Source organism: Apodemus sylvaticus, chromosome 3 (assembly GCF_947179515.1).
Source record: "Apodemus sylvaticus chromosome 3, mApoSyl1.1, whole genome shotgun sequence".
NCBI classification, from domain to species: domain Eukaryota; kingdom Metazoa; phylum Chordata; class Mammalia; order Rodentia; family Muridae; genus Apodemus; species Apodemus sylvaticus.
In genome coordinates this window covers 171,310,069-171,335,114 of record NC_067474.1, presented here as the reverse complement: position 1 = coordinate 171,335,114, position 25,046 = coordinate 171,310,069, and the positions used below count along the sequence as shown (strand labels likewise).

The 25,046-nt window shown below is 44.5% G+C and overlaps 1 protein-coding gene across 5 annotated transcripts; it reads right to left on the bottom strand.

The window, feature by feature from the left end:
• Positions 1 to 3,483: 3,483 nt before the first annotated feature.
• Positions 3,484 to 17,661, bottom strand: Ube2j2 (ubiquitin conjugating enzyme E2 J2). Of its 5 annotated transcripts, XM_052178422.1 has the most exons (9): positions 17,431 to 17,661; positions 16,721 to 16,796; positions 15,091 to 15,253; positions 12,092 to 12,222; positions 9,774 to 9,814; positions 5,799 to 5,901; positions 5,575 to 5,713; positions 4,739 to 4,819; positions 3,484 to 4,057 (listed from the first exon to the last, which is right to left on the bottom strand). In XM_052178422.1, exons 3-9 carry the CDS (start codon positions 15,124 to 15,126, stop codon positions 3,773 to 3,775), a joined length of 816 nt encoding a protein of 271 aa, XP_052034382.1. In that variant the 5' UTR covers positions 15,127 to 15,253; positions 16,721 to 16,796; positions 17,431 to 17,661; the 3' UTR covers positions 3,484 to 3,772. The 5 variants fall into 5 exon arrangements, with proteins under 5 accessions (XP_052034382.1, XP_052034380.1, XP_052034383.1 ...); XM_052178420.1 differs by lacking the exon at positions 16,721 to 16,796; XM_052178423.1 differs by lacking the exons at positions 16,721 to 16,796; positions 17,431 to 17,661 and adding an exon at positions 17,273 to 17,424.
• Between the last annotated feature and the right edge of the window lie 7,385 nt (positions 17,662 to 25,046).

The window sequence follows — 25,046 nt, the reverse complement described above, 5'->3', positions numbered from 1 at the left end:
AAACAACTTGGAAAATAATCAAAAGGATCCTACTTTGGTTCACAAAAACCTTGACCAAGGTGGTCCCCAGGAGCAGCTGCTACTGGCTCTCATCCAAGTCCTGGAGAAAACAGCTCAAGAGGAACTTATTGGCTCACTAGGCACAGATGCTTCTTCTCACTCATTCTGTAATTAAACTCCCAAAGGCTACTCTGGCCTAAAATAATAGCACCTAGGAGGCATACAGAGAATTAAAGACCAGCCTTAATTACATGAGGCCCTGTTAAAAAAAAATTCCCAAAGGCTACCTGAGAGTCCTTTTTCTCAAGGGAGAATAGAAGTGGCCAAGGGGGAAAGTTTCCTTCCCAGGTACCCTTCTCTCTTTAAATAACAATAAAGCATGAGCTTTGGAGATTTTTCGCCTGTACAAGGAAGATCTAAGAGAGGGCCAGTCCAGGGTACCAACTGCCCCCGTCAGTGACTTCTCCCAAGAAAAGCAACAAGGTCAGACATGCTTGAACCAATGGGAAAAAAGGTCATCTTTTATTTGGGGTCAAGTGCACACAACACACAGTGGATACTATAGGGTCCTGTAGTACTCAAAAAACACTGGAAGAGGGGAGAAGTGTTGGGACTAACCTACCAAGCCTTCACAGCACTCTTCAGCTGTATACAAAGTGCGACACCTCGTGGCCAGAGATTAGGTTGCTTTTTTCTTCTACCCTAAGAACAAGCACTTCCTACATTTCTTTCATTCTGGGCTGTTAAGAGTTGGTTCCTCAAAGGTCCCAGGGAATAAGCTATCAAGCAAGGGGTACACATGGCTCCAGCTGCACTTGTAGCAGAGGAATCCTTGTCAGGCATCAATGGGAGGAGAGGTCCTTGGTCCTATGGAGGCTCGATAGATGTCCCAGGGTAGGGAAATTGAGGGAGGTTAGGTGGGAGTGGGTTGGGTGGAGGAATATTCTCATAGAAGCAGGGGGAGAGAGGATGGGTTAGGGGTTTTCTGTGAAGGGGGGAAAACTTGGAAAGGAAATAACATTTGAAATGTAAATAAATATATTCAATTAACACACACACACACACACATTGAGCTGGGCGGCACGCCTGTAATCCCAGCACTCTGGGAGGCAGAGGCAGGCAGATTTCTGAATTCGAGGCCAGCCTGGTTTACAGAGTGAGTTCCAGGACAGCCAGGGCTATACAGAGAAATCCTGTCTCGAAAAAAACCAAAATCCAAAAAAACAAAAAAACAACCAACCAAACAAACAAAAACATTAAGGTTAAAAAATAAAAGTTAGCCGGGCGGTGGTGGCGCATGCCTTTAATCCCAGCACTTGGGAGGCAGAGGAAGGTGGATTTCTGAGTTCGAGGCCAGCCTGGTCTACAAAGTGAGTTCAGGACAGCCAGGGCTACACAGAGAAACCCTGTCTCGAAAAACCAAAAAAAAAAATAAAAAATAAAAAAAATAAAAGTTGGCAGCCGGGCATGGTGGTGCACGCCTGTAATCCCAGCACTTGGGAGGAAGAGGCAGGCAGATTTCTGAGTTCGAGGCCAGTCTGGTCTACAGAGTGAGTTCCAGGACAGCCAGGACTACACAGAGAAACCCTGACTCAAAAAACCAAAAAACCAAAAAAAAAAAAAAAAAAAAAAAAAAAAAAGTTGGTCCTGTGAAGCCTTGATGCCCCAGCGCAGGGGAATGCTAGGGCAGTAGGGCAGGAGTAGGAAGGTGGGTGGGAGAGCACCCTTGTAGAGGCAGGGGGAAGGGAAAGGGATGGAAATTTTTTTGGAGAGGAAACCAGGAAGTGGGATAACATTTGAAATGTAAATAAACAAAGTAACCAATTAAAAAATTTTAAAAAGGGCTGGAGAGATGGCTCAGTGGTTAAGAGCACAGTCTGCTCTTTCAGAGGTCCTGAGTTCAATTCCCAGCAACCACATGATGGTTCACAACCATCTGTAATGGGATCTGATGCCCTCTTCTGATGTGTCTGAAGTCAGAGAGTGTACTAACATACATAAATCTTAAAAAAAAAAAAAAAAAAGAGTTGAGATTTCAAGTAGGCAGTAGAGGCCCACACCTTGAATCCTTGCTCTTGGGTGGCAAAGGCATGTGGATCTGAGATGGAGGACAGCCTGATTTATAGAGTGAGTTCTAGGACAGCCAGGGATACACAGAGAAACCCAATCTTGAAACCCCAAACTCCCACAAAGGCTGTGTTGGGGGTGGGGGTGCTGAGATTTCATGGAGAACTAAATTTGATAATGCACTGTCTTATAAGAACTTCTGGAAACATAAATTTGGAACTGAGATAATTGAGCTGAGGTAATTTGCAATGGAGCACTCTGGGACCTGGGAAGAACTAACGATAGAAGGAAGCACATGTCTGTAGGGCTCCACCCACTATGACCATGCCATGCAGATACCTCTCAGCCCTTAGTCGAAGGCTGCACAGGCCCAGCCATGGGTTATCTGTCTATCCACCTTTTTGGGTATGGCAGCTGGAACATACCCTTCCCCCAAGCCACGCATGACACTTGGTCACAGCCTACCAGTGAAGGGATATTGTGGAGTTAAGAAGAAAGGCATAACTAAACTAAAGACCTTTCAGGAGAAGGCTACATGGTATATACTAGTTGTAAATTACAGAACAGAATTAAAGATGATCACATGGGAGCACTTCAGCCCTGAAAGGAGGCTGGCTTAGAAGCCTTTTAGGAGCCCCTGGTCATGATTGATGCCCAACACAATGTCACTGCCTCCACCTGGTGCCTTGCACATGTCCCAAACAACTACTGCAGATAAATTAAGCAAAATCCCAAAGAAATGATGTCCATAAGGGAGGCAAGTGACTAAAAACTGAAAGCTTGCCAGTTTACTTAAACCTGGTGTATTTCTGGGCAGTTTCCCTCTCCATGATCTGTAGAGATCAACATCTAACACAGGTCACCTGGAAGGATGGTGTAACCTTCCTTAAAGATAAATGAAAGAACCTGAATAAGCATCTAAATGTCTAGACCCAGTGGACTGAGTCTAGAGTTCTCCACTGTCTGCCAACATAGGAGGTTAGCTTATGGTCAATCAGACATAAGGAATTCAGAGAAAAGGTTAGAGGCACCAAGGGTTCCTACTTCTCCATCACTCAAAGGAGCTGAAAGAACAGAGAGGTACTAAAGCTGACAGGAATACCTGGGCCACCCCCAAGCCTTCACTATAGTCCTCTGCCACTGTTCTAAGTGTAACACTTTGTGGTCAGAGAGCAGGTTGATTCTTCTACCTTAACAGAAAACAGAACTAGCACTTTGTGTGAGTCTCTCACTTATAAGCAGTTTTACAATGAGACCAAATCAGTCCTCTCCTAGACCCTCCCGACTATAGCTGCTACCAGCCCCCTGAAGGTTTGCAGCACTGGCTTCACTAAGAACACACACAGAGTATTTGATAGGCATTAAAGTTTTATATTTTTAAGTGACCAAATCTAATAAAATGAAAAACAAAACAAAACAAAACAAACAAAACAGGTTTACTAAACAGGTTCAAAAGACAACACAGGAGGTAAGCAATAAACCAAAGCGTGAGTGGCACTGCCAATGTCAACCTCAAGAGGCAGTCAAGAGCCTCCAATCTCCTCCAAATCACATTTTGGTTTTTGCTTTCTTTTTAAGGTTTTTAAAAAGTGACGCCCAGGAGTCCGGCAGGCCACCCTGTGCTCAGCAGCATGTCCACCACGCCTGCACCAAGCTCTGGCCCCTGTGTCCCTCAGCAGCAACTGTAGGCTGTGGCTTGTGAACCTCACTCCTGTGCTATGCTTCTCAGCACGTACTTGACCGTGTAGGCAAAGGCAGCAAACCCAACTATAACAAACAAGTTCGCCAAAGCGCCGCCCAGGAGTCCGTGATGCCTGTTGGCCTGTGGGAGCCCAGCAAGGTTTGGGCCAGCAGCAGGGGCATGCCCATTGAGGAGCTGGATCCCATTCTGGCCACGGTGCATCTCCCCATCAGGAACCACGTCTGGCAAAGGAAGATTCTGGGGCCTGTTACTTAGTTCATCTTGTGCTTTCTGTTTCTGTTTAATTTCCTGAGAGAAAAACACAAAAAACCCTCAGTTGTCTTAACCTGTTCATTTGGGGGAACTCAAGTTTTTATAAGCTCAGGTCTACCACCCAGAACACAGTTCTCCCTTCCTCTACATGAGATCCTAATCTGAGAATAGCTTTTCATCCCATTTTACAGGTAAAGAAAGTAAGCAAGGTGTCAACATTGCTATTCTGTATCTGAGTTGTGGCAGCAAGGCTGAGTAACAGTGAGCCATCAAGGACTACGCCACCTTTCAGCCCAGACCAGGGAACACTTGTGACATAGTACACGCCCAGCCCTTGCACAAGGCAACTGATGTACCTTCTGGCCACTGATGGTGATCTCTTGAGAGATGGCCACTGATCAGCAAGCTTCATGCCTCTGTGGGGACACTTGTATGTTCCTCAGAGTCTCCCTCATCCCTAAGCTCTGTCTTTCCTGCACTGTAGGGTCCTGGAGAAGAGCTAGCTCTGTCACCCAATAGTGTGTACATCTGGAGGCATGACCAGCACAGACTTGTCTATATCCCAGAGCAACCAGGAGAGCCTGCAATCCCACTACAACACCTACAGGAACATAGTAATAAGCACATAAATACAGGTTCTCTTGGGAAACAATCAAACCTGAAAGTGTTTTTAACAGAAAGGAAGACAAAACTAAGTTCCAACATTTGCTTTCTTACCTCCACAACTTCAGGAAATAATTCACAAAAGACTTTATCTTTTAAATTAAACACTAGACTCTGTGCTGCCAGCTGTTTTTTCTAGGAAGAAAGAGAAGAGAATCATCAGTCAGAAAGTTAATTTTGTTTTCTGAGATAGAATTTGCCTGTATAGTTCTGGCTGTCCTGGAACACACTCTGTAGACTAGGCTGTCTTAAAAAAAAAAAAAAAAAAAAAAAAAAAACTAAAAAAGAGCTGGATATGGTGGTGCACACCTGCAATCCCAGCAATATAGGAGGCTGAAGTAAGAGAATCACTATAGATTCACTGCCAACCTATTCTACATAGATGAGTTCCAAACACCCTATGCTAATAATGAAATCCTAATGGCAAAGCAAAACAAAATCTCATGTAGTCAATATTACAGAAAGCACCTAAAATGCTTCTTTTCCCCAAAAATTAGTCTTATGAAGGCTTATTTATATTTTGTTATCAATTAACACTAAGTATGATTCCAATCTAAACGTTAGAGAAATAAAACAAACAGGAAACATATGTTCTGTGTCCCCACATCAAGTCTTACAAAGTCTCCTGAGGAGTACAGGAGTATCAGGGATGCTTAGCAAAAGACAAAAGCAGAGTTGGAGACAGAATTGGACAGTAAGGTCTGAGGCAGCCAAAGCAGAGATATTTCTACAATGTGGGCAGGAACAAGGAGCTGGTTAGTGGGAGACCCATACAGCCTCCACCTGCTCAAGAGGAAAACTGTCCCGTGTCTCAGGACAGAATCAGTCTAGGATTAAAGGTTGGAGGTCACGGTGCCACAAGGCCCCAAGCGAGGCACTACCACACTCACTGTGAAGTCTGACGTCTCTATGCTCCCCAAGGTGGGGCCTTTCTCCACCATAAAACTCAGGAGCCCTGTTAGAATGGTGGAGACGGACCACGCTGGATTCCATGTGTCTGGGTGGAAATCTGTGATGGAGAGACACAGCCTGAAAGAAAGTGACTTTGTAAGCAAGAATGTACATTTCCCATGAGCACAGACAGCTCAAAGCATTGCATCACCAGGAAGCTTACCTTGTGTTGCACTTAAATCTTCCATTGGGGGTTATCATGTAAATACTAGGAGGCTTAAATGGAAATTCTCTGGGAAAAATTAGTTTTCCATGATAATAGCCACCTACACACACAAAAAAAAAAAAATGTGAAGAAAAAAATGTATTAGCCTGGGCTGGAGAGATGGCTCAGCGGTTAAGAGCACTGACTGCTCTTCCAAAGGTCCTGAGTTCAAATCCCAGCAACCACATGGTGACTCACAACCACCCGTAACGAGATCTGACACCCTCTTCTGGAGTGTTTGAAAACAGCTAGTGTACTTACATATAATAATAAATAAATCTTTAAAAAAAAATGTATTAGCCTTGTCAACATCCAATGCAACTGCTTCTCAACTGCCACCAACCTCACCCAGTTTCTAGCTGGCATCCCAAGCCCATGGTCTCCCACTGTCCTCTCCCTATGCTGGTTCACAAGCTCAACCAACTACTAACTTTATTCTCCAGGGCTTATGCTACTGTCCCCCAGTATCTGACTCTATTTGCACAGGAGTCCTATTTGCACCACTTGTCCTGCTACAGCTATAGAGCAACCCCTTTCTCTCCCAAATCTTCATGCTCCTCCCTTACTGAGAACCGAGGTGTTGGAAGACAATTACAGTTGCTTTAGAGCCCTGCTTTCTCCACTACTCATTTTGTTCCTAGAAAATACAATCCTAGCACCAGGATTTGTCTGCAGTGATGAAAAGAAAACAAGCACCCACTTGCATTTCAAAGAAAAGGACCACAAGAATCGCTGTCAGGCATGAGCTTGGTGAAATCTACATGACACAACACAGTGCAAATGGATAAGAAAACAAGAAGCCACTGAATATCAGAGACCTACTTATAGAATACAAATGAGGGTCGAAGAGATGAATAAGAAATTAAGAACCAGCTATGCAAGCATTAAGATCAGAGTTTGCATTCTAGAACCCACAGAACAAGATGGAATGATTCTGGGTATGCCTACAACTCCAGCAATGAAGGTTGCTGGGGCTTAGTGGCTACTAGTCTAGCAGAAAAATTACAATTCCAGGTTCAGGGAAACCCTGACTCAAATGGAATAGAAAGACCTGACACCTTCCTCTAGCTTCCTCACATAAGTGAGTACACCAGCAAACACATGTGTACCCATACCCACAGTGAAATGTGATTCTTTGTGTATAAATACACATTACTTATTGATTGGTTATGCTGGTGATTAGACCTAGGGCCTTTTGCACATGCTAAGCAAGAAGCCTACCACTGACTTAAGACACAAGTTAAATTACAAAGAATATTCAGCATTTATAGGTAGCCAAAGGCTTCACCTTTAAAGCATGATGAATATTTTTACCAAATGATTACAGCAAGACAGACCCTCCCCGTGAAATCAAAGTGCAGTTCTTGCCATAGGACAGTCAGCAAAAGGTCCTCTACAAGCCTACCCAAGAAGAGCACAAAGAAGAGTCCAGGAGGATGGGCCACAAGCATAACCATGGCCCAAGTGTAGAAACAGAAACCCAGAGAACACAGAACCAAAAAAAATTGGAATCCACTTTAGGTCCTTTGTCCTTTCATGTGAAGTTTAAAGTGAGCCTTTAGCATTACTAAAACATGAATAGGATCACATTATGTGGAAGTCAATTTTGTATTCTTGGGATGGGTGTGTCCAAAAGCACTAGATACAGGACTGCCATAGACCCCAGGACAAAAATGTGGAGTTGCAGAGGAGCCACTAGGAAGGCAAGGAGGAAGGGACAGAATAGCTCAAAAACCAAGGAGAAAGAGCATATCAGAAAAGTAGTCATCAACAGCAACATATACCAGAGGACAAGAAACTGAGGACTGAGCAAAGCTCTTGACCAAGACAAGGATTCCTTATACACCCTGAGAGGATATTATCTATACCTGCCAAAGGTTAGTCCCATTGAGTAGGGACAGCTGAGGAGATGCAGAAAAGAGGTTCAGTAAAGTGGCAGCCTGAGGGACAATACCCAGAGATGATACAGAAGAGGATAAAAAGATGGAAGAACAGAGAGTACACCAGCATTGACAGCTAAGACACTAGAGTTACAGATTAGGAACTAGGCCAGGGTTGAGTTGGCAAGATCTGTCAATCTCCAGGGCTCTCTGCTTATACATCTCTCAGAGTTACCCTCTCTAGTCCATCACCACATCAGCAAGCCTTGATTGGTCTGATGCTACAAGAGATCTTGTCACATAGTGGTTAAATGCTATTTAAAATTTAAAAGCAGGCTGGAGAGATGGTTCAGCAGTTAAGAGTACCTATTGGGGGCCTAGAGAGATGGTTCAGCGGTTAAGGGCACTGTCTGCTCTTCCAGAGGTCCTGAGTTCAATTCCCAGCAACCACATGGTGGCTCACACCATCGTAATGGGATCTGATGCCCTCTTCTGGTGAAGACAGCTACAGTGTACTCATATTCATAAAATAAATAAATAAATCTTAAAAAAAAAAAAAAAAAAAAAAAGAGTACCTACTGCTTTTGCAAAGGAGCTGGGTTTGATTCCAAGCACCCATATCACTATTCAAAACTATCTATAACTCTAGTTACAGAGAATCCAACACCTCCACGGACCTCTATGAGCCCCTGCATATATACAGTGCCACATACATACACTTACGTGTGCATATACACACAAATATATTTAAAAAGTAAAAACAAAACCCAAAATAACTTCATAACTCAAAGTAGTACCCATGGTATTCCACTAGAGATAACCATGATTCATTTCTATATATGCATGCATGTCAAACACACAAAGTGTTTCATATTATTTTTACCAACTATTTGGAAGCCCATCTGTCTCCTAGAGACTGACCAAAAGAAATTTCAAGGACTTCTAGAGAGGCATGGCCTGTATGCCTCCCTCATTTCACCCACACCCTGATGCTATGGGGCATAGACAAGTTCTGTCAGCACCATCATCCATGACAGGTACACACATATATCTCCCCCATAGCCCCTGCAGACTCATTCTCCAGAAAAAATTACCCCAACACTTGGGATCCTGGACCAAAGAAGAACTTTCAGCCAAACTAACCTGACAGAGTCTGCCCTTATTATTCTGAACCACCCAAGCATTCAACCAAACGCTCTAAGCAGTAGTATTTTTTGTTTCTGCTAAGAATGGAACCCAGAGCCCCACAGACCTGCATCTCAGTGCTCTACAAGATTTCCACTAGGTAAAGACCTGCTACTTTTGCCCTCTGAAGTTAGGCCTGAGGATTGGAAGCAGAGGCACTACCCATCTGGCCAGTGCTCTGTCCTGGACTAGTCTAGGGATGTCAATCTTGCCATAGGACTCCAGAAATCTACTGAGTAAGTTTCAAGAACTGCTTTGTCAAAAATCACTGAGGACCCTAGTGGTATCTGGTAACCTGAGGGATCAGGCCACCAGGTCAACACTAGAAAGCAATATAGAGAGGTGAGACCCTGATAGGTCCTGTAAAGACCCTTAGGACCTTCCTAAGCCTTACATGCCTCTGTTAAGCTCAGAGACTACTCTGACACTAAAATATCTAGCAAAACTTGATCTCCACTTTGTTTGGCCTTAGAAACAGAAGGATGCCTTACTATTTATTCCAATCCATTTTTCTCTGGGCTGTAGAGATGGCTCAACAATTAAGAGTACTCTTTTCTTGCAAAGGACCCAGCAACTACAAGGTGGATCACAATCATCTAGAACTCCAGAAACTGACCCCCTTTTCTGTGGGTTCCAGGACATGGTACACAAGCAAATACCCATATACATTTAAAAAAAATCTTTCTCCACTTCTAACCAACATAAGAGGCTGGGGAAATGCAGATGGTTTCAAATAGTCAGAACAAAACCAAAATGAGCAAACATTTCTAGGACGAGATTGAAGTAAATATAATTTTAACTACTACATAATCAAAATAGAAAGACTGTCATTTACATTGAAAGGAACAATTCCGAATTTTCTACTAACCTTCATAAGGAGTCATCTCAGGGCCTCGGACAACATAATGCCTAACAGAGAGAGAAGGAAATTAACTTGATTTGTGTACCATAAATTCTCTAAAACTACAGAATTCTCACAAAAGACCTGACACTGCAGTTTGGGGGCAATGCCCACAACCTTAATAAGAAGAGGACAAACACATCATAGCTCATGCTGAATCCTTCTCTCCTAGGAGTTTGGTGTTTTAGTGGGTGGCAGACACTAATGGCTCCTCAAACAGAACCTGTGTAGAGAGAATCTTTATATACTGTGTAGAAGCATCACCTGTCAATAAAAAAGTCTATGGCCAATGAGCTGAGGCAGGAAATAGGAGGTGAGAGCTCCCACTGAGAGGGAAATTCTGGGAAAGAGCCAGGCAAGGTAGATTCGACCCAACACTGGAGGAGACAAATGCATAAACCTGAGAAGTATCTAACCAGTAGAAGAACTTAGACTAGAATGGAATGGATTACTGAGATAGGAGCCAGTTAGGGAACAGAGCCAGGGCTATTGGCCTAGGCATTTATTCAAATATTGTTCCGTTTCAGATTCATTATTTCTGGGAACAAAGAGGCTACTGGGCACTAAGTGCCTAATGAGCTTCTTCAGTGACATATCTCATGTGCTGTCCAAGCTTTGGGGAGCCAAGTGTGCTTTGAGCAAATGCCCAGGGTCAGAAATCTGCACTCCTATGAACTTCACCCCCACATACCTCTTTCCCTTTGTTGCTTTTTTGGTCTTTTCTTTTTAGCAAATCTTTTTTTTTTTTTTTTGAGACAGGGTTTTTCTGTATAGCCCTGGCTGTTCCGGAACTCACTCTGTAGACAAGGCTGGCCTTGAACTCAGAAATCCGCCTGCCTCAGCCTCCCAAGTGCTGGGATCAAAGGCGTGCGCCACCACTGGCAGGCTTCTTTCTAGCAAATCTTAAGTGAGAGTTGATGAGATAGATTAATGGGTAAAGGCACATACTGCCAATCTGATGCCTGAGTTTCATTCCCAGGACTCTATAAGGTAGAAGGAGACAAATGACTCCCCAAACTGTCCTCTGACCTCCCCATATATGTGTTGGTACATGTGTACCCACCCCACAAACACAATAAATGCAATAAAAAATTCATCTAATTTAAATCTCAAGCAAGTCCTTCCTAGCACATAATCAAATCAAAGGATGAACTTAGAGACCTATAACCAGCACATAAAGAGGAGTTCCACATACAACAAAGATATTCCCATAAACCAGGTAACAAGTAACCCATCAATTAAACTTGTCCCCATATCCGTCAACTACCCCCTTGGGACTATATCTAATTTTCAGCTCTGGAACAGGGTTAATTCTAATGCCATTGAAAAGGTCCCTCACGCATTTCTTCTGTCAACAACATCCAAACTGCAAAATATTTCTTTTTAATTCAGGAAAAATTTCCCCTAGATTTGGAAAGTTCTACAAGTATTAAAGTTTTTTGGGGGTATGGGGGTGGGTTTAAAAGATCAAACCCCTCAAAGCAAGAGAAATGTCTTAAAATAAACAAAAAACAGGACCTAGCCTCTGCCTCCAGAATGCTGAGGTTAAAGGTTATGTGCCACACCCAGTAAGAAAGGCTTTTTAGTGAGTCAAAGTCTTGTATTTCATTTCTCAAAGCTAGTAATGAGCATTTCCACAGAGAACATGAAATCTCGTGACTCTACCCTTTTTGCTTGGTTTGGCTTTTCAAGACAAGGTTTCTCTGTGTAGCTCCTAGAACTCACTCTGTAGGCCAGGCTAGTCTTGAACTCAGAGATTCAGAGATCTACCTGCTTCTGCTTCCCAAGTCCCGGGATTAATATGTGCCACCGTGCCCAGTGACTCCACACTTTTAACAGAGCAAAAGAACCCCCCCATACACCAAATGTTTTTCACAAGCTCTATCACTGTCAGCACAAGAGTTAGGAGCACTCGGCTGAGGCCAGAGTTGAGGGTTAGTGTCAATGATGCCACCAATGTTCCCAGGCTAGATAGCTAATTTCCAATGTCAGAAAGCAAAATGCAGCCTAACCCTAATGTACTTGCACAACATCTGAGAGTTATATACCCAAAGCCCACAATAAGTACTACCCCAGGGTAGAAGATTTCTCCTTTAGCCCTAGTCTAAGCCAGGCAGGACTCTATAATATTCTTGACATAACACTCATTGCAAAGCCCAGAGTATTGACAGGTCTCAAGTATCCATCCACAGTTGAGGAGTTACAAGACTGCCTCTGCCATGATCAGGCCTACCAACTGGACCACTACAGAACCTGCAATAAAGTAATTACAGTAACTATCTTACCATTCAAGAATATTTGAAGGGAGGGGCTCTGCACAGATGTAAGGCACTGGGTCTTTCTTAATTCGAAGGTAGTCCTGTTTCAACCTTTGTGTTGCTGTTGTTGGAGCTCTCTTATTGCTGTTATTGCTCATCTATTTAAAAAAGAAAAAAGAAAAAAAGGCATCTCTATTTACAAAGAACGAAACAGACCATGATTTCCTTACTATGAACTTCAGCAGATGAATGCCTCCACTCCCCTTTCTGCGGCCCATCCAAGTCCCTCAGTTCTTTGTCTATATGTCCCTGCCACAACCACCACTTTCATGTATGTAACATGACACCAAGCACCGAACACAGATGCAAGGTAGAAAGAACCCTGAAACTACATTATAGTCCTCCAAGAATTTACATGGGACATTTCATTCAAGTGGGACCTGGGCAGGTATACCGACGCCAGCTTGCACAAGCTCCAAAGAGCAACTACTCACATCCTTTAAATCTCATCAGCAATACCGCAATGGACATTTCACAGCAGAAAATCAGCGAATACCACTGGTCTTCTGGCCCTAGGCGCCTGTTATACACTTATCATTGGTCACAAGTAACAATGGCAGGGGCAGACTGTGAGGCTAAAGAAATGAAACAAGAACTTTCAGAGATCTAGATGCATGGACTAGGCAAAGGAGATGGCATGTTTAGGGGACTACATTGGTCACAGGTCAAGCAGGAGTTTAAACACAATAAAGAACAAAGACAAGAGTAGCCACAGAGGCAAGGCCAAACTTCCAGAATCCCAAGAGTTTTAGGCCCCAGCCTTCTTAGGACCCTAGGACCTACAATTAGGAAGGTCACTCTGAGGGCTCAACATAGGGCAGCTTTAGTGAAGGATACATACTGGGAGGGAAACCATGAAAATGCTAGAGAAGGGACAGGGGCTTTGAAGATATCTCAGTAAACAGGTAAAAATGCTTGACAAGACTGATGAAAGGAGCTTGTTCCTCAGAACCTACATAGCAGAAGGAAAAGAACTGTTCCAAGTTTATTCTGACCTTCACACACGTGTCCACATACATGCACACTCATGCACAAACACATATGCATCCACAAACAATAAATAAATATAACTCAAAAACTTTTAAAGAGCAGAGACCAGTTGTTTGTGCAAATGGGGGCAAAGGCAGGCAGATCTGGGTTTGAGGCCAGCCCAGTCTACATAGTGAGACAGACAGACAGACAGACAGAGAGAGAGAGAGAGAGAGAGAGAGAGAGAGAGAGAGAGAGAAAGAGAAGACTGAACCAGACTCAGACCCCTCAGCTCTACTCGGGAAGATAAGGAAGAGACAGTGGTAGGCAGACTAAGGGTCCCACTGTCACAGATTGAGAAGAACTACTTGTTCTCTGTCCTCATAATTTAACACAGAAACATACAAAAAAATTCTACTGCTGGGCGGTGATGGCGCACGCCTGTAATCCCAACACTCTGGGAGGCAGAGGCAGGCGGATTTCTGAGTTCGAGGTCAGCCTGGTCTACAGAGTGAGTTCCAGGACAGCCAGGGCTACACAGAGAAACCCTGTCTGGAAAAAAACAAATCCAAACAAAACAAAACAAAACAAAAAAACAAAAAGCAAAAAGCAAAAAACAAACAAAACAAAACAAAACAAAACAAAACCTAAAAAAAAAAATTTCTACAACTAAAAATAAAGTGTGAATACCACTAGTCTAAAATGATCGAGGGACTATTTGGGGATATACAAATTAGAAAAAAAATAATAGGCTGGTGAGATGGTTCAGTGGGTAAAGAGTTTGTTGCCAAGTCTGATGACCTGAATTCAATTCCCAGGATCTATATGGCAGAAGGAGAGAACTGATATTACAAGCTTTTCTCTGACTTCTGTGCACGTGCATTGGCATACATCTCCCACTGCCAAAAATAAATATATTTATTTTAAATTTAGATGAAAAATAGATGAGCTTGGCTATAACAGCAAACTGGACATGGGCAGTCACTGATGGCTTTATCTTGTGATACTGGAAGCCCAGACTTCCCCCATTGCAGCCTCCTCTCACCATCACCAGGCCAGCCTCTCCCTAACCCATCTCACACAGTGCTGTCTGATCATTTTAACCATGACTCTAGGCACCATCAAACATCAATAACAGCTAGTAATCCCCAACCTGATCTTCCAGCTAAATAAACCTGGCCTATCCTATTGTAAGAATTATTCCCAGCAGATAGCCACATGCTCTTTCACTCTTCAATACTTGCTTATACATAGTTTGAGAGTTAACAACCTTTAACCTTTTGCCTGACCTATTTCTTGGCAGATACCATCACTACAGACTACTGTATCTGCCTCTTCTACCAGTACTGACACCTCATGACAAACAGGTCTTGGTATGTGCTTACTCTGTACCCTCAGGACCTACAGAGGGAATGGCTTGGCTAGGGTTATCTACGCCATCTACCACAATCCCTCATGGGCACAGTCTCAGCAAGTGTGCCCATGTGGCCTCTCAATGGGGGAAGGGATATTTAAAAGAGCCTAATCCATGTATGACTTGCTCACTTCCTTCCAATCCCAGTAACCATAATGCAAGAACGAATTACTTTCCTGTCAACTACAAGACCCCCCCCCCAAGCTCTTCACACTTCAGTTGATCTTGTACACTAATGTCAATGTACTTTAACCATTCACTCCCCACGAAAGACAGCAGATAAAAATGGCAACAGCTTTTTTCCCTGCCAAACCCTTAAAAAAAAACAAAAACAAAACCCACCTAGTTTTCATAGCACCTAATAAAACCCAACCTTTCCAGCCTAATATGGACTGGTGGAAAATACACCTACATCCTTCCCTACCTATTCTAAGCTACATCCATCAGGGACCTCACTGATTTCCCTAGTCAAATGCCTCCTGTCCTGTCCTTTACAACCTCACAACCACACCACCACCACCACCACCAACCACCGCCACCACCCACCACCACCCCATGGTCTAAGAGTATAGTGCACAAAAACCTTTCTGGCAGAATCAAGGGCTTTTGCCTGATGCATCCAAGAATGCTCACACCAGGAACAAGGTTACAGTCCAGCATGGCCAAGAAATGCTTCCAGAAAGCATTGTCCCCAAGTTCTTAGCTTCAGAAGCCATGTGGGCCAGAGAGCTCAACTTGCCCAGCACCTAGTAAGAAACAAAGCAATATCCAATGATCCACAAGCAGAACTACAAGCCTTGTTCTTTCTCTTATGTTCACCCCTGAAGCTAATACTCCAACAAGTAAAAAATAACAACACAACAGTATTTGGACTGAGCTAAGTGACCAGATAGGATGTGTAGTCAAAGTTAGTGGGCACACATAGGAAACTAGCAGTTAGTTGTGCCAGGCTATGAAGTGCCTGCCTGACATGCATGAAGATCTGAATTTAATTCCTGGCACCACATAAGTAAAGCATGGTTAGTGTTTATCTATAATCCCAGTAAGTAGAAGCAGAAGACCATAAATTCAAAGTCATCGTAGGTTATCCAGACAGCCTGGAATACATACATCTTCCTCTCTCTCTCTCTCTTTTTTTTTTTTAAAAGATCCTGTCTTTGAAAAATAGTTTAGTGTAGTGGAACCACACACCTTTAATCATGGCACTTGGGAGACAGAGAGAGTCAGATCTTTGTAAGTTCAAGGCCAGCCTTGTCTACAGAGTGAAGTCCAGGAGGCCAGGGTTACATAAAGAAATTTTATCTTTAAAAAAATAGAATTTCTGCCTAGTCAACCACAGGACAAAAGTTTTTTCACTTGCTATTAACTTTTTTTTTTTTTTTGAGACAAGGTCTCAGTGCATAGCTCTGGCTGTCCTGGAATTCACTATGTAGACCGGGCTGACCTCAAACTCAAAGATCCTTCTGCCTCTGCCTCCCAAGTGCTGACATTAAAAGCATCCAACACTATGACCACCTTTAACTTCTGCTTTTCCTTTCAGCACTGGAAATTAAACCTAGGGCCTCTCGCGGAATAGGCAAGTATTCTATCACTACGCAGTATCTCCAGCCTCAAACTTGCTGTTAAGCATATAAAATCATACTTATGATTCACTACTCTGCTGCCCTAACTGCACCTCCTTTACCTCAATCAGAACAGCATTATCTCTTATAACTCTCCTAGGGGATGGAAGGTGACAGGAAGCAGCCAGTCAATGGCAGGGTAACAGTCTTTTTTCAGTCCCTCATCACTGTGCCAAGGTAGTTCTTTTTCCTTTTGGACCTCTCTCTCCCACACCACTACACACAGGTTAGGTAACAGTGTGGAATAAGACCTTAGCCTGACTGATGATCTGAAGGGTACATGACACACCCAAGGCCAGGATTTTCAGGGAGTTTTACCTTCTCCAGGATTACTTCATGGGCTGGAGGAAGCCAGAGGCTCATAAAAACAGCCACACCACCAGTTTCTTACACACATGAGAACTGAACTGACACTGAAGACCATAATATGCAGAATAATAACTCCAAGTTCTAGGACCTAGATCTATCTCTCGCCTAAGATCATACACAGGCCTTTCTAATTAAATAAAATCCTAAAATTTACCCCCCCCCAAGCTAAATTACCATTACACACATCAGGCATGAATAAAAAAACCTTGTGCCGGTACTTACAAAAAGGTATATTCGTTTGCACTTGTTAGCTTACAATGGACTGTGGCCTTATCTCTTCCTAATCGTCTGTCTGGATCTGATAAAATGTTGAGAACTTGACTTAGGTTAAACATACACCTAAGTGATGTACACTAAGAAGGAAGTGAGATCATTGGCTGAGAGTCCGCAGTAAGCATTGACCGTCCTCACCCCGACCCCCGAAATGGGCGGGGTCTTGTTCCGGGCCCAAGTCCCACTCTTACTACCAAAGGTTTTTGTTATGGTACCCTCAAGGGCATAACTGTGAACACCCTCGTTCCTGTTGGGGTTTATTAAGTAGTCTGAGGTTCTAACTGTTCAAGATGAAAGGGGACACTCAACGGCTACACACCCCACAACACAAACTCACCGGATACGTTTTTAAATATCAAACCTGGCTCCTCCTCAAAGTATTTCAAGTGCACCAACCAACAGGCCTCTTCGTGAGAGAATCTGCCGCGTGGCAAAACAAATCCCTAACCTGCCCGATGGACCAGCCCCAGCCAGGAACCCCAAGCGCCCTCAGTAACCGACCTCGGGTCCGCGCAGGGACGCTCCGGGTCCGGACACAGCCGGCGACGTAACGAACGGGACCCGACGTGTGGAGTCCCCGAGTCCCCGCCCGCCGCTGCAGCCGGCTCCGGCGGGGCGAACGAGCGGCCCAAGGCCCCGCGCAGCCCGCGAGCGCTCACCTCTCCCTGAGGCCGCTGCCTCGTTCAGGTTCGCCGTGGTCGAGGCCAGAGCAGGGTGCGGAAGAGTGGGGCCCGCGCCGTGAGCCGCACCCGCGCTGGGACTTAGCCCACCGCACCCACCGCAGCCTCTCCGCTGCTACCGCCGCTCAGCTTCCAAGATGGCCGCTCAAGGGACGGCCTAGGCCCGCTTCCGCTTCCGGTGCGCTGTTTGCGGGTGGAAGCACTTCTCTAGGCAGCTTGGTGGAGGGCTCCACTGTTCCTAGGTGTCTCGGGTTAGTCTCAAGACTTATGACTATAGTAGCGTCCTGCTGCTGCGCAAAGGGTTGCTGACGCGTGCGCACTGGAGAATAGCACCGGGGCGTTGTGGCTCCCGTATCTGCGAACTGGGCTAGTGTTGCCTGATCCCTCCAAGACAAAGAGACTTAATACTGTCTGGCCGACACTCCAGAAACCAGTAAGTGGCTGCAGAAATACCGCAGTGCTCCCGACCCCAATCTCGGGCCAGTCTGGGAGGCCAGGCCCAGAGAAAAGATGACCCATAAGTTCACCACGAACCACCGGCCACCTTCTGGCCCAGTCTGCTCTTAACGCAGTTAAATTCCGGGCCTGGAGGTTCACTCTGCCTTCCTTCGCTGCCCCTCTAGCCCCTGTACCCCTGTCTACAGCGCGATTGATGGGCATAGGCGTGTCCCACACTCCAAACCCGTGACAGCCCCCTAACTCCGGGGACAGCCCTACTTATTAAAATAGTTCCTGTGTTTCCGCACCAAGTTTTCCACTCAGTTCTTGAATACCATCATTATGCTTGAAGACATTGCTCTAAGACGGATTTTCCATCTCCCTCAGCCTCTTCCTGGCCCTGGGGAGGGGAGGCGGTACAGCTTGGTCTTTTGGCCAGACTCTCTGACTGGTGCTCAAACAGGAGCCTGCCAGTAGGGATGTTCTGAATAGTAGTTTGGGCTCTGACAGCTGGAAAATCTGAACTGAGGAGGCGGATAGATATCCAGACTTCTCCAATTCTCGGTGCACACACTCCTGTCTCATTATTGCATTCCTGGAATGGAATGCTAAAGTTTGTTCTCATGTTGGTGAGATACATGTCACACACACACACACAATGTCTTTGACCCAGCACCTTCCCTTCATTTGCCTGAGAACTCAGTGTACAGATTTCAGAAAGCCAAGTTGGATGTGGCAAGTGTCAGTGTTCTGGGTTACAACACACTGGAAGATTGAAGAGAGACAGAGACACTGCAGGATGAATTTAGGTTTCTCAGCAGCAGGAGGCTCAACTCTGTAGGACTGAACCCATAATCCACATTGCAAAACCTATATATTGTTACACAAAAGGCATTTTTAGCAAGTCAATTTGTGCAAACCAAAACCTCTTGTCTGATCTAGGAGTAGTCTGAAGGAACTATAGAGAGAATCTCTTGTGAACTTCATGGAAGCATCATCTGACAATAAAAAAGCCTATGCCAATGGCCTGAGGCAAGAAATAGAAGGTAGCAGTGGGGGGGGGAAGGGAGGGGGGAATTCTGGGGACGAATCAAGCAAGGAAGATCGCCCCACCCCACATGAAGAGGAGTCACATGAAACTGAAGAAAGGGTAACTAGCCACATGGTATAACTCATACTATTCTAAATGGGATAATTGAGTTATGAGCTAGCAGAAACTAACCAAAGCTATTGGCCTAGGCATATATTCATATATAAGAGTCTCAGGGTCCACTATTTGGACTTGGGCATGGGTAGAAAGGCACATGGGCATGAGGAACCATTGCTTAAGCAGTTCTCAGCCATAAGATATTTCCAGGTTTGCCAGGTATGTCTCCAGACTATATTATGCAAAGGCTCTGAGTCCTTTGGAAAAGCAACCCCATAAGCCTCATATAATATCCACTGACTATTTACAAAAGACTAGTTCAAAGCCTAGGTATTCATGCCAGATACAATGTGTTGTGATTATAAAATGATAAAGCATATTAAGATATGTTTAATGGGGGTGTGGTGAGGTGTGGGGGAAGGGGGTCCCCCTCAGCAGACTCATGCTGAGGCATCCCTTCCCCCAGAGGGACCAGCCACATAGAGTATAGCCCATTGTAGATGGGGTCACCCCTGGGCTGTTGTCCCTGGGTTCTATAAAAAGGAAGCTGATGCTGAATGGGGCGGCACTCACCTTTAATCCCAGCACTCTGGAGACAGAGGTGGGTGGATCTCTTAAGTTCCAAGCCAGACTGGTCTACAAAGTGATGTCCAAGATAGCCAGAGTTCTACACAGAGAACCCTTGTCTCAAACAAACAAACAAACAAACAAAGCAGGCTGAGCACGCCATGAAGAACAAGCCAGTATGCAGCTCCCTCCATGGCCTCTGCATCAGCTCCTGCCTCCAGGTCCCTGTCCTGTTTGAGTTCTTTGACTTCCTTCAATGATAAATAGTGATGAGGAAGTGTGAACCAAATAAACCCTTTTGTGGTTGTTAAGGACTAGTTAACTCTTCCTTGGCAAGCCTGCCATTTTGTGCTATTATTAATATTATCAGGAAACTTTCTCATATGTTGTTTCTGCTGTTACTAGGAAATTATCTCATGCCCAAGTTGATTACGTATCCTGTTAGGTTCTGTGCTCTTGGAAACCAATCTCTATAAAAGTCAGTCGAACCGCTTTGTATAGTTACCCACAATAAGCTTGGGCCCAGCATAAAAGAAACACCTGCACAAATACAAGAAACTATTTGGAATAAGACTTCCATTTTGAGTAGGGGTCGAGCAATGTGTAAGTTCCCAAGATCTCCCTAGACAAGGCAAGTTCCCTGCCACAGTTCAATACCCCAACCAATGGGAGCTGGATAAATGTACAACAAAGACATTTTCCTAAGGAAATCCCCTATCCCAAAATCCTGATTAGTGGAATAAGTTGGCACAGATGTTTATGGATTTTAAAATCTCTATAGGATCTTAACTCAATATCATGGTTCATTCAATTCCTGAGTCTGGACTGTGGCTCTGATTGATCAGTCCTGGCTCATGTGCTCAATAAACTATACCTGCCTGACTGAGATCTGTGTTCCTGGGGTTTTTGAGGCAACTCCCAGACCCAACATGGTGGTTTCAGTAAGAATAGCCCCATAGGCTCAGGTGTGTCCCTGTTGGAGATGGAGGAGATGTGTTGAAGGAAGTGTGTTACTCAGGGGTAGGCTTTGGGTTTTCAAATGCTCAGGCCAGGCCCAATGTCTTTCTGTCTTCCTGCCACCTGCCACCATGTCTGCCTACATACCACCATTGCTATGGTCATGATGTCTCATCACAGCAATAAAAACCTTATTTAACAGACTTCCTCACCAATTTGTTTTTGGTCATGATGTTCCATCATAATAATAGTAATCCCAAGAGAGTACAAATGCAAAGAGCAACCAACGATTGGGCCATAACTATCCTCTGAACTGCTTGTCCTGTGTAAAATGAAGCATAATCATACCTACCAGGGTAGCATGAGCACCTAAACCATCATGATGGTGAAGATGCAGAGAGGTTCCAGCTTAGAGCCCCCCAGACCCTGAGCACACCTGCCTCATACCTGAAATGATAAGAGTTTGGGATGTGTGGGGACAGATATAGCCAGTACAGTCTGCCAGAACCAGAGACCTCACCTTACCATACACATCTTCAGCTTTACAGTTAACAGGACTCAGGCTGTACTGCTCTGTCTATGCAAAGCTGATGATGACCTTAGGAATTAAGAAGGGAGCTGGGCAGTGGTGGCACACACCTGTAATCCCAGCACTCTGGGAGGCAGAGGCAGGAGGATTTCTGAGTTCAAGGCCAGCCTGGTCTACAGAGTGAGTTCCAGGACAGCCAGGGATACTCAGAGAAACCCTGTCTCGAAAAAGCCAAAAAAAAAAAAAAAAAAAAAAAGACTTAAGAAAGGGTGCCTAGGTAAACTAGCAGCTGGGGAACTTCCTGCACTGAGAGTAGGCTCCATCTTTGCAATGGGAGAGCCTAGGGATTGCCTCCAGGATGTACCTCCTACCAGCCAGTTTTATGGGTTACTGAGTTTCAGGAGAGAAACAGCTGGCCACTACTCAGTATTTTTTGAGTATTTTCATTAGTGTCTTGAAGCAGCTTCCAAAAGACCAAGATAGGATAAATTTAAAACAAAACAAAACAAAAACTCTCCAAGAGCCAGCAAGACGGTACCTGCCACAAGCCTGATGACCCAAGTTCAAGCACCAGGACCCACATGCTAGAACTTTGACCTGCCCCAAATGGTCCTCAGATTGCAACATCTGTACTGTAGTACACGCCTACACACATACATTTAAGTGTTTACAAAATATTTTTAATTGTGTGTGTTCTCAAGTAAGTATTTGCACATGTGTGTAGATACCCACAGAGGACAGAGGAATCAGATCCCCTTGGAGCTGAAATTACAGATGGCTTAAACTACATTAAGTGGTATTATGCGAATAAAACCGGGTACTCTGGAAGAGCAGCAAGCACTTTATTTTTTATTTTTTATTTTTGGTTTTTTTCAAGACAGGGTTTCTCTATATAGCCCTGGCTGTCCTGGAACTCACTCTGTAGACCAGACTGGCCACAAATTCAGAAATCCGCCTGCCTCTGCCTCTGCCTCCCAAGTGCTGGGATTAAAGGCATGTGCCACCGCCGCCCAGCCCACTGAACCTTCTGTAACCCTAATAAATGTATTTTTTTTCTTCTGAGACAGTATTACAGGATATTTGAACCTATTTCTATTTAGGGTGTAGCTCAGCCCTTAGTACACACCTTTAATTCCTCTGGCTGGCATACAGACATGACCTTAGTACTCACCTTTAATCCCAAACAATGAAGGTAATTTGTGGAAGGAACCACCCATGTTTGAGAGCAAAGTCTAATTGAGTGGCAGAAAAAGTGATGAATCAAAGAAAGATTTGAAGATTAAAAATGACTGCTAGAGTTAGTTTGGGGCCAAGCAGAGCAATTCAGGAGAGGCCAAGAAGGAAAAGCAAGCTTGAATCAGTTAGTGTGGTGAGAAGTTTTGAGCCAAGACAATTACTACACACAAATAAAAGTTACTAGCCGGGCGGTGGTGGTGCACGCCTGTAATCCCAGAACTCTGGGAGGCAGAGGCAGGTGGATTTCTGAGTTCAAGGCCATCCTGGTCTACCTAGTGAGTTCCAGGACAGCCAAGGCTATACAGAGAAACCCTGTCTCAAAAAAACCAAATCCAAAAAACCAAAGAAAAAAAAGTTATATATATATATATATGTATATATATATATATATATATATATATATATATATATATACATACACACACACATATATGTTCTGAACTGGAATGCACAGTATAGACTAAGCTGGCTTCTAACTCAGGGACTTGTCTTCCATGTCCTGGGATTAAAGCTGTGCTCAGCCATGCCTGTCTAATAAATTTAAAAATAAGTTATTAAAAAAATCTATTATAGGGTAGACCACAGGCCTTGGTCCCATCTCACCAGTAGAGACAGTCTGGCCAGAGCATGAGGGAGAGCCCCAAAGAGCTGGAGGTGACCCAGAAGAACATCCGTACATATTCCCCTGACTTCCAGCAGGTAGTACATCAGACTACCAGATGCATCCCATGTCAGTGTATAAGGCACCTGTTTTGTGGTGGCCCAAGATCCTGGTCTGGCCATTGAAGTCAATACCTAGTCTCTCTGCAGAAACACCAAAAAGATCCCTCAGTCTAGGTCCAGGAACCTCAAATAAGCCAGCTCTCAGCCCAAAGAGGGTACCTCAATCTCCCCTACTACAAATCATGTGTGTTTCACATGAGTTGCATAAGACTTTCGCAGGAAGCTGGGCAGTGGTGGTGCATGCCTTTAATCCCAGCACTTGGGAGGCAGAGGCAGGCAGATTTCTGAATTCGAGACCAACCTGATTTACAGAGTGAGTTCCAGGACAGCCAGGGCTATACAGGGAAACCCTGTCTTGAAAACAAACAAACAAACAAAAAACCAAAAAAAAACTTTTGCAGGGTGCCCTTTGAGTTGCACCCAGGTATGACTGAACCTGGAGTCTTATGAAATGCCAGGTACCTATAGTACCACAGCAGCTCTGCCTTTGGTGCACACTGCCTATTCATGGTTCCTGGTTATTCTTGTGGCTAGATACCTATAAGGCCTGGGGTAGAAGTAAGTGTTCCAGGGTCCTTTTGGGGAGGGCAGAGGGCCTGTCCTAAGAGGGTCCAGGAACATCTATTTGTCCTCCCTCCCCCTCCCATTAACCACATTTTTAAAAAGTGTATATATGCATATTTTACATGAAACTCCCATATATTTTAATGTCTGTGTACCACATGTATGCCTGGTTTACATGGAGGCTAGAAAAGGACACTGGATATGCTGGAACTGGAGCTACAAATGGTTGTAAGACACTATGTAGGTGCTGGGTCCTGTGAAAGAATAGCCAGTGCTCTTAATACCAAATCATCTCTCCAGTCTCTTTTCCATATCTTTCAACATGTAGTGAATAATGACCACAAGAGACCATCATGGATTGATAATTGGGGACAGCCTTATGTTACTACAGCCTACCTCTTCACAGAACCAGGGCACCTGGGGAAGTGGGTGTGAGACAGGACATTAAAGAGGAGACACTTACTCTGGGGCCCAGATCAAGTGTAAGACATGAAGCCAACCCTCATTGTGCCTTCCCTGCACCTTAGTTGTCCCTTCAGGATTTCCCAGGAAGAAGTGAGGAGGGTTAAATTAGGGGCCAGTATTCCTTTATCCTTTTCTCATTCTTGTTTTCTCTCTCACTTCTCTCCTCTTCTTCCTTCCCTCCTTCCTTCCTTCTCTCCTTCTTCCTTCCTTCCTTCCTTCCTTCTTCCTTCCTTTCTTCTTTCTTTCTTTCTTTCTTTCTTTTTCCTTCCTTCCTTCCTTCCTTCCTTCCTTTCTTTTCTTTCTTCCATCCTTTTTCCAGACCCAGCAGTACTGGGAGTCTTGAGTTGCTCTAATCCATACAACTTGGCCCAGGTTCTTCCTCTTCTGCTGCTGGATGTCAACAAGTCCATTCGCATCATCCTCCAAAGGAACATCACTTACATGTGAAAGACACACTGGCCCTGTGCTGAGTCTGGAAGGAAGTCCCTCATTAGCCATTTACTAGTACCACTTCTGAACCTCAGGCTTAAAGAGTGCCTTAGTCACATTTTATGCTTAAGGAAGTGGGCTCAGAGAGGTTGAATAATCTGGACAAATCTACAGAGCTAGTCAGTGACAGGCTATGATTCCCAACTGACTGAAGCTACTCTTTCTCAGCATAACTTCCCTCTCCTGGGAGGTCATCAAGGCTGCTGCCTGCCTCCAGAACCAAGAGGCTGGTCACCTCATCCCCTTTATCAGTAAAATTTAAGCTAAATGCAATAGGAGTAGACACTCCCCCTTTCAGTCTAACCCAGGTCTTTAAAATTGATTAGTCAGGAAGACAGAATCTGTCCTAGGTGAGGGATAGTAAGGCTTGTGCTTGTAACTGGTCTTTTGACTACTTTTATGGGTTCCTTTTTCTTTCACCCTTCTCCACCCTTCCAACCGCCCAGTACAAGGTAGGAGAAGAAAAAGGGTGTGGATATC

What these genes read in the sequence shown, in the direction of transcription:
- Ube2j2 (XM_052178422.1), bottom strand. Translation starts at nt 15,126, where the DNA reads ATGCATCAGGCAAAAGCCCTTGATTCTGCCAGAAAG. An exon ending in CCCTTGATTCTGCCAGAAAG is followed by an intron (nt 12,223 to 15,090) that starts GTTTTTGTGCAC and finishes TTTTTTAAATAG; the next exon opens with ATGAGCAATAACAGCAATAA. An exon ending in TAGAGACGTCAGACTTCACA is followed by an intron (nt 4,820 to 5,574) that starts GTGAGTGTGGTA and finishes CTTTCTTCCTAG; the next exon opens with AAAAAACAGCTGGCAGCACA.